The 14139-nt window shown below is 38.0% G+C and overlaps 1 protein-coding gene across 1 annotated transcript in view; it reads right to left on the reverse strand.

Moving 5' to 3' along the window:
- Positions 1-14139, reverse strand: part of LOC126195572 (dynein axonemal heavy chain 2) — a 957657-nt gene that overhangs the window by 824513 nt on the left and 119005 nt on the right. The window contains 13 exon segments of the mRNA XM_049934198.1: positions 1221-1331; positions 1428-1551; positions 2875-2973; positions 3092-3127; positions 3221-3339; positions 3480-3504; positions 3554-3620; positions 3981-4154; positions 4431-4525; positions 5395-5520; positions 5738-5926; positions 5979-6018; positions 8715-8860. Of these exon segments, the coding sequence (XP_049790155.1) occupies positions 1221-1331; positions 1428-1551; positions 2875-2973; positions 3092-3127; positions 3221-3339; positions 3480-3504; positions 3554-3620; positions 3981-4154; positions 4431-4525; positions 5395-5520; positions 5738-5926; positions 5979-6018; positions 8715-8860 (1351 nt within the window).

The following is a 14139-nucleotide window of genomic DNA, read 5'->3' on the forward strand; positions in this document are numbered from 1 at the left end:
AAAGTTCTGGCACAATTATGTAAATATTTGTCATTGAGAGGCACACACAAGAGAAAATGAAATCTTTCCTAGCTTTGACAAGCTAGAGTACAAACAAATACACACACACACACACACACACACACACACACACACACACACATGCAGTACATTCTGCCAGCTCGAGACACAGAGACACAGTGCCAAGGTTGCAGTTCAGCAGGTGGATTGCTGGATTGGGGTGTGTCAGACCAGTTGGGTGAAAGAAGAGATGGAAAGCAGAAGAAGGGTTTGGGGATGGGTAGCCAGTGGCTTGGAAGGAGGCAGCAAGTCTGCAGATTAGGAATGTGAGAGGGAGAGATGGCAGATACATGGGCTAGGCAGGTGACACTCAAATACTGGAGCCAGTGAGTGGCAGTGCATGATGAAACTCTGTGGAAGTTTGAACTGGGAGGAAATGACACGATTGAGAGGGGGGGGGGGGGGGGGACTGTTGGGTATAGGGTGTGAGGAGGGAGGGCAACTGTTGGGTATAGGTTTGGAGACTGTGAGTTTGTGTAGATTGAGGTCAGAACGGTTACAGAAACTTAGGATATGTTACAAGGACCACTTCCACCTCGGTAGTCCAGAAAAGCTGGAGATGAAGGGAAGGATCAAGATGGCACTACTCCAGCTCCCGTACCTGTGTTTCACATGCCTATCCTGTGCTCCTGCCACTCCTTCCTCCCACATTCCTATCCCACACATCTGCTGCCTCCCTCCGAGCTGTCAAGGTACTCATCCCCACACATCCTTCTGCTTCCCAACTCTTTCTCCCTCTATCCACCTCACCAAACACAACCCCCTCCCCAGTCCACTTGCCAAGCGCAACTGTGGCATTGCATCCCCATATGGTTCAATGTAGGTGCATAGGGGTGTGTGTGTGTGTGTGTGTGTGTGTGTGTGTGTGTTATTGGACTCTAGCTGATCAAAGGACTTCTTTTGGAAGCTAGCAAAGTCTTCATTTTCTTCTGTTGTTACAGAAAACTGATTTTGTGTTAATGGCCAATGGAAAATTTTAATTTTTGTTTTTTATGCAGAAACATTATTTGGAATTTGCTTGTTAATTTAGGGTACAATTTGGTTTAGTTGTATAGCACATTATTTTGGGATATAATAAACCATTGGTCAGTTAAAAATTAATATCTCAATACCTATAAGGTATAGAAGGCTGTGGTATCGATTTAAATTCTAATGGAGACATTGCTGCATAAGTTGGTAGGACTGGCATAACAGTTGTGATTCCTGTTTAAATTGTGCATGTGATATTTTTGGTACAACAGAGGATGCAGAGCTGTTGAAGAAACTGTTGTCTGATGGCAAGACAATCAGAAGTCAACAACTAGACAATACCATCAATCAACTGCCAGAATACTATGGTCAAGCCATAAAAAGTCAAGTAAAATAACCTATATGAGATGAAAAAGGCTGTGTAGGCAACCTTTCTCCATAAAATATGAACAGAAGACAAGCCTGTCCACAACCCTCATTCAGGCGAGTGATGTAATCATAAAAAAGCTGAATCACCGGTAACTTTTGAAAAGTTTACCCATGAGAACTCTTTGCCTGAGTTTACAAGAGTTTATAGAGCTTGGAAAGTCCAGGTCTATTGAATAAATGTCTGACAGGAAAAACATAAAATATGAAATGATCAAACAATGGAAAGCTATAACTGTGTGAATCTTTTTGTTGTGCGTATCACATCTCAGCATCTCCAAAATATGAAATGAGTCATTCATTTGGACAAGAGAACCTAAAAATATGTTTATGGGGTTCCACACAGTGAGGCTCGGTGTGTATGTCGCTGGCATCACACTTAATTATTGTAATACTGTGGAATGTAGTTTCAGCTCTCTGAGACTGCAGACGTGTGTGCAAGTTGCGTGTGTGTGTGTGTGTGTGTGTGTGTGTGTGTGTGTGTGTGTATGTGTGTCTGCTGATGACAAAGGCCTTAATGGCCGAAAGCTATAACTGTGTGAATCTTTTTGTTGTGCGTATCACATCTCAGCATCTCCAAAATATGAAATGAGTCATTCATTTGGACAAGAGAACCTAAAAATATGTTTATGGGGTTCCACACAGTGAGGCTCGGTGTGTATGTCGCTGGCATCACACTTAATTATTGTAATACTGTGGCAGACTTAAAGTCTTGGAGGAGCTGGAAAAGAAGACTAGTGGGAATACACAAGCTGTACTGGAGGAAATTGACACGGATTAAGTCAGCAAAACTGAGCTAACAGCCCAAAAACCATCCAAGGAGGCCAGTTTTTTGGAGAGGAAGAAAAGGATGCATGCAGACAATGTAGAAGGTCATAAAAGAATACAGTGCTGCCATGCTTCAACTGTTGTCTTTATTAAAAGGTGAGGTTTAATTAAAATTAATTTATAATTGTAAATTCTGAAAAAAAAATTCTCAGGAAAATGACCCATTTTCTCAGAAACTATAGAAGACAGACTCTTGATTTTTTACAGTTAATTTATAATACCCTCGTGATACTGTACCTCTAGAATGGTAGACGTTGTCTGTCTATTTCCAGTGAAATGCACACACATTTAAGGAAAATATGTGACAAAAAAATACAACAGAAAAAAATATTCTAACTTCTAGAATATATACTTCAACCAAACCAGAGGAGTGTATTGGATGAAGTAGTTCTTGAGAAAATGGGTCATGAAATTGGCAAATTTAACACAAGTGGGACACTCATAACCTCCTTAAATAAGTGTTTATGGCTGTTGGTGATGGTTACAATATATTCCACCTTTTCATTTCCTTAACAATCCATAACAACAAGAAACTACCGTGGACAAGCTCTCAGCACCGCCATCCACACTATACAGTTACATAACACACACGTCATGCACAGTTAATGACGAGCCACCCAGCAATATAAGGTGGACACATTTATATTCGTGGGTGTTCAATACCTTAGTCTCCAGTATCCTTGCATAAAACTGCCCAGAGAGACAATAATGTGGTCCACATTATAGATAAAGTTTTGAGATATCAAGTATGATAGATATACAAGGTAACATTAAGAACACATATTCATATGCTGAATGGTAGTGAAACCATTGCAGCTTCAATTTTATCACATGCAGAAACAATCTGTTTTTTAAATGACATATTTGCTTTTAGCAGTTACTCTTCATACTCTGTGGTGAGTAGCAACACAGTCTTTTCTTACTGTTATCTGGTTACCTTAGTGTGATAGTGAATTTTAAGTAGTAAAGTGTGACCAATACGGTTTTTGGTAGTAAAAATGTATATTAATAGTTGAGGAGTATCAGTTTCTATGGTAGTAATGATAGTTTTTACAGCTCAAATCATGGCAGCAGTAGTACATGATAAAAGAATGACTTTGTAGATGCAATCCATGGAAAAATATACATGATACATTTATGAAGCAGTTGCAGGACAGGTTAGATAAAATGAATCAGCAGATAGACAGATTCAGCACCAATATGAAACAGATTGAAAGTCAACTGAATATAAGAATGCATGTTTTCAAAAAAAAGGTTAGAACAGGTTTACTAGAATAAAGGAACTAGTTATTAAGATGGAGGATGAAGGGGATCCAGTGGCCACTGGAACAGAGTACCTACAGGAAAAGGTAACACATAATGAGAATTTCATTAACAGAGTGGAACAGATAGAAAGAGAAGTGCGCAGGGTACAACATGAGGTTCGGAAAACAAAGGAAGTGGTAGAAATGACTAATAAGCATGTTTTTAGTTTATGGGAAGAGGTAGGGCCATTGTTCAGTTCCAACAGTACAAGACTGAAAATAATATTGAGAGGATTCAAAAACCAGTAGCAGAAACACTCACAAAAATAGTAATAATAGTACTTTGTTGGAGAAATTAACCACCAAAAAAAGGAAGAAACCTCTTTCCCACATTCAAACTAACTGGAGAGCAACATCCTGCCTTATTCTCCAAGGCATTTAAAGGCTCTGTACCTGGTCATTACAATAAAGAGAAGCATGTCATAAAGACATTTAGAAGTCACAGTGGCCAATAGGTTATGATGAATTTGTGGGAATTTATGCGTTGTACTGACTTTGAGAATTCCTTCAAAGCCAAATAATGGACAAAAGGAACTCGCAAAAAAGATAACGAGAGAACTCTGGAGGCTGTAACCTTATAATACTTGTTAAGGTGGTTAAATGCAGTTTGTAAAATGATACCTCAACAAAGCTAAATATCTTGATGGCCCTATACGAGAAACACTTGTTGGCAGTAGTTATTAACAGACCTCCTTGGAGGGTATAAGAAAAACTGTCATCAAAGGAGTGAAGAAAAGTGTCACTTTTGCATGTCTCACGATGTGTGGCACAAAATCTTAGAGAATTTTTGGCGTGGGGAGATGTTAAGACTTGTTAATACTGAGATATTTTCTTCAAGCTAACCCTTCTGAATGGATAATGGGTGGATAATGGGTTTGATACAGTAGATTTGTAGGACATATTGTGGTAACAGGAATACCAGATGACTGGCGTTGGTACTACACTTCCGACATTATATTGAATGAGTTATTACACACCATCACCAGTTTCTCAGCTTTAATCACAGGCAATCAGATAGAGGGTGAACCATTGCTGAAGTGGGTGGAATGTCCTTTATGAAATAACAGAAAGTCCCTTGATTTTGAAACAAATCCACGAGCAACTTGTAAAGAAGTGTGAAAGGCAAAAAGTGAGAGGAGTGAGACTTGATCATGCTCAGGAGCCATAAATTAAGCATAAACATCGATAAACTGGCTAATAAAATTTTATCTTTCTAGTCACACCCAGGTTCATGAAACGTGAATGGCATGTGTAGTATTCAAGATTTAAAGAGTTTTATCTTTTAGTGGGAATCAAAATGTATGGTACATAGATGTTTAATAGGCCTCTCAAATTCATTCAGAAGTACAAAGAAACAGAAACTTTTGGCAAAGGTTTTATTATGTGGTGGAGGAATCTTACACACAGGCAAAGCATATTCAGAATGAAATTGTTAAGAAAATATTATTATTTTTGAAAAAGAGTCATACTTGTGCTATTGCATATGTTTCAGAGGCTCCTGTGTGTCAGCAAGGTGACAATGGGCAACCAATGGGTTAAGTAACAAGTACCCTGAGCACTGAACAATGCACTGGGGTTTCATACCGCTGCAGATCTGTGTCCGGAAAGCCGCAAAAGAACTAACTAAGAATGTTTCTTTATAATGTTCTATACTAGGTATAAACAACTTTGAAATTGTAGCACAATTTATTATGGGATTTTGGAAGAATACTGTAGTCCAGCTCAGAGTACATTTCAAGCTGATTAAGTCGTCGTAACAACACAATTTCAAGCAGATGGGCTTGATGCTGTACAGTAGACCACTTACAGCAATACTCTGACACAGCACTGTGTCACAGTGTTCACTGGGCATTGCCATCTGCTGGTTGGTCAGTGCTTGGACAGTTACTGTAACCAGTGACACTTTGGCAAGTGGTATATATGCCTTCTGTAACTGCAACACAACAAACCCATTTTGGTGTGAATAAATACTGGTCATCCAGACAGGCTGGCTATAGGTCGAAGCAGTGAGTTATCAGGTAATCAACTGTCATAGTGGCAGCCTTCAATGTGAGGTCGTAAATGTTCTGCCGTCATAGCAAGAAGACCACATGCAAATGGGGTCCAGCCGGCATCTGATGCCCCAGGGGCAGGAATGGGGCCCTCCTAGCCATCCAGCCACTTGGGCCCTTGCCAGCACAAGTCGCCATCAGCCCATCACTTTCATTGGCCATGCAGGACACAGCATAAGCTAAGCACAACAGTGGCCCGAGTCCTACTGCAAAGCATTGCTGCCATGGTCCATGGGTCAAGGTACACCTTCCAGCAGCACCTGATGTGGGTTTGAGTTGTACTATGAACTACAGCATGTAATAAAAGGATTATACAACTTCCGAATGGTTTCGAACTCACCCCCAAACCACCAACCTCCACCAGAGCATACCCATACCCTCTACATTGTTAATAAAGTAGCTTTCACATATATCATGTGTTTTTCACATACCAAAAAATTTCTGTCATAATTAATCTACCCAGACAGTGCAATCTTGTGTAGGTATCCAATGTATATATCAAAGTTCAGTAGTAGTATTAAAATTGGTGACTAAATTTAAACAAAAACCAACATTTGTTGCAGGAGACAACTAATTATGGTATTTGCTGCCTGTCATTCTGACACCTGCTACTAATTTGAATTAAAACTATGCAACAGTTTGTATATGCAGTTTGTTGGTTAATGCTGTATTTTTTTTTAATGTACTTAGTGCTTGCACTCAGTGTTTGCAATATTTTATCTTTGACATGTTAATTTCATCAGTGACTTTCACTATTGTGTTAGTACAATCCAATAAAACTAGAAGTAATGAAGGAAAGAAATTGCATTCATAGAAATTGAAACCTTACAACTTTGCCATTTACAAAACAGTGATGGCATTTATCATTTTTTTTTTAAATTACATCCTTTAGATGGCACCCTCCTGTACAAATACATTCGTGAAATTTGCTGTTGAGATTCCTCGTTGACTGCTGGAACATCTCAGCTGGGATACTGTGAATTGCATCCCAAATTCTCTGTTGTAACTCATCCAGGGTTCTTGATTGAGTTGTGTAGACTTTGCTCTTCAGGTAGCCCCACAATAAAAAATTACAAAAAGATAAATCTGTTGATATAGGGGGCCAGGGAATGATATCAAATCTTGAGGTCACATGGTTGCCAAACAATTCTCGCACATATGTCACTGATTGCCATGCAGTGTGTGATGTCACTCCACCAGGTTTCTTGAACGTTTTGAAAGTTGTTCAATGCAGGTGTAACGAAAGTTCTTAACATCTCTAGAACTATCGGCATTGACAGTTATTGTGTTTCCCTGTTCATTTCGAAAAAGTGATGAAACAAAACACCATATTGGCACTGTAACTAGCGTGCAAAGGGCACTCATGAACATCATTAGGATTTGTGTTTGCGCAGTAATGGTAGTTCTGTTTATTCACATAACCTGTGAGATGAAAATGTGCCTCATCTGACATCCGCAACTTGTTAAGAAATTCATTGTCATTGTTTATTTTTGTTAATCTTTGTCCTTCAATTGTTGCACCATCTGTAGTTTGTACGGATGAAATTTTAAATCAAGATGAAGAATTCTGCAAACACTCTCCCGAGACATTCAACCTTTAGATGGCACCCTCCTGTACAAATACATTCGTGAAATTTACTGTTGAGATTCCTCGTTGACTGCTGGAACATCTCAGCTGGGATACTGTGAATTGCATCCCAAATTCTCTGTTGTAACTCATCCAGGGTTCTTGATTGAGTTGTGTAGACTTTGCTCTTCAGGTAGCCCCACAATAAAAAATTACAAAAAGATAAATCTGTTGATATAGGGGGCCAGGGAATGATATCAAATCTTGAGGTCACATGGTTGCCAAACAATTCTCGCACATATGTCACTGATTGCCATGCAGTGTGTGATGTCACTCCACCAGGTTTCTTGAACGTTTTGAAAGTTGTTCAATGCAGGTGTAACGAAAGTTCTTAACATCTCTAGAACTATCGGCATTGACAGTTATTGTGTTTCCCTGTTCATTTCGAAAAAGTGATGAAACAAAACACCATATTGGCACTGTAACTAGCGTGCAAAGGGCACTCATGAACATCATTAGGATTTGTGTTTGCGCAGTAATGGTAGTTCTGTTTATTCACATAACCTGTGAGATGAAAATGTGCCTCATCTGACATCCGCAACTTGTTAAGAAATTCATTGTCATTGTTTATTTTTGTTAATCTTTGTCCTTCAATTGTTGCACCATCTGTAGTTTGTACGGATGAAATTTTAAATCAAGATGAAGAATTCTGCAAACACTCTCCCGAGACATTCAAACCACTGCTGCTTGGTTACATATTGAATGTCGTGGGCTCCCTAAAACAGACTCGCAAACAACATCAATGTTCTCTAGAGAATGCACACCTCTTGGTCGTCTGTTAGTTTCTTCTTGAGGGCAGATCCAGTCACTTCAGTGTTATTAAGCCAACATTTTATCGCGTGTTTCGACGGAACAGCATCGTGACGTCTGTCCCTCTAGGCTGACTCTCAACATGAATATTAGGGATTTCTGATGTCCTAAATTATAAAAACATCAAAACTCCCTCTGGACCACTACCAAACTACCACTGTTTTTTATAAAACATTTTTATGGCTAACGCATGCTGTTGTCTGTTCCACTGATCCATGGTTACTGAAATGGCGGAATGTTTACTCACTAACTGTCATGAACCCGCAGTGCTGCCACCTGCCCATGGCTGCCACTACTCATTCTGTATCACCCTGCATATCTCTGTGACACAAGCAATATGATCTTCCCATTGAGTCACATGGTTCTGGAGTTTCAAAAAATAAATAAGTACACTTTCGAACCAAGCAGTCATTCAGTGACTCATTTTGACAATGACTGACAGATTCTCAGCCAATTTTTTGAGGCAGTAATGATGTCCTTGGTGCAGTGCAAAAGACTACAGAACACAAAGATATCTGTTGTTGCATGTGTTCCTATCTAGTTGACAGCATATTCTGAAGAAGTATACGACCTCCAAAACATGTTTTGAAAATATCAAAAAATAAAAAACTACAGAAAATGAATGAAAAGGGGTCTCACCTGTAATGATTCAAATGATCTTTCAGTTCTGGTAATTCAAAAGACCTCATTGGCTCAATTAATATTAGTGGGGAATCACAAACTTTTTCACAGATCCTTACAATTTCCAGATTTGATTTCTTAAAATCATCGACAAAGTCTTGAAGCTATAAAAAATACACATTCATTTAAAATCAATATTTCCCCATGTCTTATGAGGCATGTTAATAAAGCAACATGACATATTCTGTAAAGCACCTTTTAAAATCACATGCACAAATTTTAAACAAGAAGGTCTAAATTATCACACTTTTGGCTTTGTTCAAATCAGAGGCAAGAGAAAATGAAATAAATGAGAGAGTGCAGAGGACACTTCACTTTTTATATTGTATTTGAAAAAGAAAATTGGGAGTAAATGGGTAATTAGCAGTTCTACAATGGGAAAGAGAGCCACCAATCATGAATCAATCTTGTGACTGCAATGATATCCTTTTGTTATCTAACAAGGGAACCTCCCCATCGCACCCCCCTCAGATTTAGTTATAAGTTGGCACAGTGGATAGGCCTTGAAAAACTGAACACAGATCAGTCGAGAAAACATGAAGAAGTTGTGTGGAACTATGAAAAAAAAGGCAAAATATACAAACTGAGTAGTCCATGTGCAAGATATGTAACATCAAGGACAACAAGAGGTCAGGAGCGCCGTGGTCTCGTGGTTAGCGTGAGCAACTGCGGAACGAAAGGTCCTTGGTTCAAGTCTTCCTTTGAGTGAATATTTTAATTTTTTATTTTCAGACAATTATGTGACGCACATGCCGTCACAAGTGTCGTATAGAATATATCAGATGTGTTTTCCTGTGGAGGAATTGGTTGACCTATGACCTTGCGATCTAATGTTATCGGTTCCCATTGGAGAGGCACATCCTTTTGTCTACTAATCGCACGGTTTTGCGGTGCGGTCGCAAAACACAGACACTAAACTTATTACAGTGAACAGAGACGTCAATGAACGAATGGACAGATCATAACTTTGCGAAAAAAAGAAGAAAATTTTTGACTCAAGGGAAGACTTGAACCAAGGACCTTTGGCTCCGCAGCTGCTCACGCTAACCATGGGACCACAACGCTCCTGTGCTCACATTCTCCTTGAATGTTGCTTATCTTGCGCATGCACTACTCAGTTTGTATATTTTTGCTTATTTTTTTCATAGTTCCACAAAACTTCTTCCTGTTTTCTCGATTGATCTATGTTCAGTTTTTCAAGGCCTATCCACTGTGCCAACTTATAACTAAATCTGAGGGGGGTGCGATGGGGAGGTTCCCTTGTAAGTTCTGAACTGCTGTACCTGTAAAAAAAAATTTTCTTCTTGGACTGAGTCAGCACAACTCACTTAACTTTGTTCCTGCTGTGTTTATTTTGTTATCAGATAAAATTCACTAATTTTTAACTTTTATAAAGAAATACAACATACTACTTCTTTTACCAAATGCTTATACTATATCTTTATGTACAATCACTTATCATATTTCAACATTTAGTAACAGAAATACATCACTCATATGTACAGTTTGAGATTGTACATTTGACTAATGACATTTTTGATAGTTCTTTTTTAAAGATCTTCTGTTCTGTGGTGATATTCAGCATGTCACAGTGCATGCGTTTCCTCAGTAATGCACCGTGCTACTCGAAACTGGAATATTGACTTATGGAGGTTACACAAACCCCAAGCATCTACCGCAAATCACGGTAACACTGCAATCACCGTCCCACCTTGTGGACATGGGGCAACCATTCATATAAATGTTCCATGCAAAATGGATAACAAAGACAGAGAAACAGCTTCCCATTCTCAACTAGTAAACTACTGTGTTGTTGCAACAATCATGACCATCACTAGTCAGCTGTGTAGACTTAGTGTGACACATCATTCTGCCAGAGTGATATGTTACACCACAGGACTGATTAGATTGGCTTAGTGACAGAATCTCACCAAGACACACATATGACAAGTGAGCAAATGTGTGAGAAAACAAACTAGTTGGTGATGAATGTAAAGACAGGTCCAAAATCAGGAGATCACTTAAATATCTAAATCCAAAAAAGAATTCGGTTCACTGTAATGGATGTTGTGACTGACTAGAGGACTGACTTTTCTTTATCACATTTTTAAATTTGTTCTCTACATCTTTTCTGTGTGTAGGTACTACAAAATATGATAGAACATGTACATAGCAACAGAAATAACAGACCATAATTTCATTTAAATTTGATAATGAGATACTGGCAAACACAGCCCACAGTGGGCCTGAAACTCTTTTTAGGAAAAAAAAAGATGAAAAACCCCCTGCCTTCATCAGAGTAGTCTGTTATTTATCGTAATACTGCATTGAACAGTTGGCACTTCAACTTCACTTGTGTATGAAAACAAACCATACAATCCTTATTTGCATACTCATATATTCCAGTCAAATCTGAATGATTTAACCAGATTTCTGCCTCCAGCACTGCCATGGACAGGTCGGTCCATAAACTTCCAGTTAGTATTCCGTATCATCCATATGATCATAAGGCAGGAACCCACTGAGATGAATGGGCTTTGGTTTTGAAAACATACCCAAATAACCATGTTTCTTCACCTGTTATAACTTTCTTTAGAAGTTCTAGATCATTCAGCAATTCCTGAGCTATGTCTATGCAACATCGTTTTTGGTTGAAATTCAACAATTTTAGAACAAAGTTTGGTGCTACACATTTCATGCCCAAAATATCCAAAAAAAATTGCTTAGCATAAGCCAAAGAATATGCCGACATCATCAGCAAACTCTCTGATGGTGGTTCAGTGATTTTCCAGCACCATTTCCTTTACTTCTTCCCCATTGTTGGCAGTAACTGACATGAAAGGGCACCAAGGGCAGTTGTCATCTTCAATGTCTTCTAGACTCTGTTCTCAATGTTTGTACCACTTGCAAACTACTGTCTCAGTCATAGTAAGTTTGCCAAAAGCTGCAGTCAACATTACAAAAACTGTGCTGCACTTTATTTCTTTCTTCATGCAAAGTTTAGTGCAAATTATTTGAACCATGTTCTTCGAAAGCAAAAATTTGCCGAGCACACTAAAAAAGTATAAACTTTTCTACTGTCAACAATAAACCAAATATACAAAACAGCTGAAACTGCAAACATACATCAGGAACATGTGAACCATCAAGATAAAAAAAATTCAAAATCAGATTTATAAAGCCACCAAATTAAAAAATTCCTGCTACTCTTTGATCACACCTCGTACTCTCTTGTTTTCCACATCCTTAACTTGACAGTTCTCGGATTTGTGCTCCCTTTGTACCTTTCTTCTATCTTTTGTTTTCTCCACATATATCTCACACATTTTCAACTTAATCCACTTTTACTATCACCTCGTTTTTATCCATATTCCAATATATCATTCTTGATTGTTAGATCACCTTACTTCTGATCAATTTCCTGTAACTTTTATCTGTCTTTGAATATTTCCATCCCTTCAGCATATGCACATCATTCTTTTAACTTCTTGCCTCTTATCCTTCTGCTGATGAAGAGTTTTTATATATTTAATTTAAATACCAAAGCTTCAGATTTAAAGTGGCCTTTTTTTCAGTTTTACCAGGCCTATTCCTAGCAATGCTGTTTGACGGCTAATAAGTAGGAGACTGAGCTAAAAATATTGTCATATTCAATCTGGAATGGAGAACCAGTTATGGCAACAAGATCATCAACAAGAATTAAAATTAAATAATTGAAAGCTGATGTGTTTAGCACAAAACAATGCACAGACAGTGCTTAGCTGACTGCTTTGGCATGCAGTGCAGCCCCGCACAGGTGAGACATGAGTTTTTCATTCTTTTAAAGTATTAAAAACTTTGTGTACTCCAAGATTATTACTAAAGGTTCCAGTTTTCTTTATATTTTCTTTCAGAAAACTCGAAAAGATTGTAAAGTCGGGCTAGGGTCGTACTTTTGTTTACATTTTAATGCAGTTAACTTACTGAATTTCATACAATTGTTCTTTTCTCTTTCCATCAATTCAAGTAAAATATATCCTTTCATTATTTCATTCATATTCCTGGAACGTTGTAAATTATAAGAATTTGTTTGATTTATAAACTTTGCACAAGAAGTTTGTTTATACAGTTACGTGTAGGCCAATTTTTTGTAAACGTGCTTCTTGGTTAACAGTAGTCTGACTGACTTTTCATACTAAAGTATTATTTTATCATGAGCAATGCCTCTGGCTGCTGTAGAATTGTTAGTTCTGGGGGATGGTATGAGAGAAGCTGTAGTTTTTTTTTTTTTTTTTTTCTACTGGGTTCACTATAGTAGTGTGGGAATTGGAGAAGTAAAGAGGATCTTAAGTGGCTTTGTAGGATATGTAGCAGAAACAGGAAGATAGCAGAACATGAAGGGAAAATTGCTGACCTTCAGGCTGAATTAGGTAAGTCTAAGAAAGTTATGGAGGTTCAGGAGGGAGAACAACAAAGGAGGTGGGAAGTGGCAACAGGTAACAGAAGGAACACATTAAAAACTTCATCTGACAGCTCTGTGGTCAATGTGGAAAATAATAACCTGTGGCTTCAATTAGAAACTGATGAGCCTCAGGCACATGTAGGTGTAGATAGGTCACATCAGTTTTTCAGCAATAAACAAGAATGTATTTATGAGAGGTGATGTGTTGCATATACACAAAATGAAAAACAATGCTTGTAAATTCAGCTGTCAGACTTTTAAGTCCTTCATCAGACATTAAAAACATTACACACACATACACACAAGCACATCTCAAACACTTGGGGCCACTATCATCTTTGGATCTTAGACCTGACTGCAACTGCATCTGAGGTGGCTTTTGGAAACACCACAACATTATCGACCTTTTTAATTGCTAAAATTTTTATAATCTGAATGTTTATTATGTATTGAGTGTTTTTATTGTTATTCACACTTACATCTGTTGTTGGAATTAACCATTTCTGAGATAATGTGCATGTTAAAAACTTTTTTGGTAATTTTGTAGTGTGCAGCGACTGCATGATTGTTCTTACCAACAGATACATTTCCCTTTTCCTTTCACAAGATACTTTAATTACTCTAGCAATCCATGGTTTTTTACATGGCTGTTTAATGTAATTTCTCATTAACTTCAGTGGGCTGCTATTTTCAAATAACAATTTGAATTTATCAAGGAATAGATTAAATTTTGTATCAGATTTGGCTCATTACAAATTTCATCCCAGGTCATCTCTTGTAAACTATTCTTAAAAATGTTTGTCCGGGAATAATTAATCGTTCTAAATGATTTCCACTTAGGACAATCTATGCTGTAAGGTACTATCTTATATATCCTAACCATGCGTCATGATCAGAGAGCGCATTTGTTAATGGGTATACAGTCATTTCCTTGCTTTGAAC

Source organism: Schistocerca nitens, chromosome 7, assembly GCF_023898315.1.
Source record: "Schistocerca nitens isolate TAMUIC-IGC-003100 chromosome 7, iqSchNite1.1, whole genome shotgun sequence".
Taxonomy (NCBI): Eukaryota; Metazoa; Arthropoda; class Insecta; order Orthoptera; family Acrididae; genus Schistocerca; species Schistocerca nitens.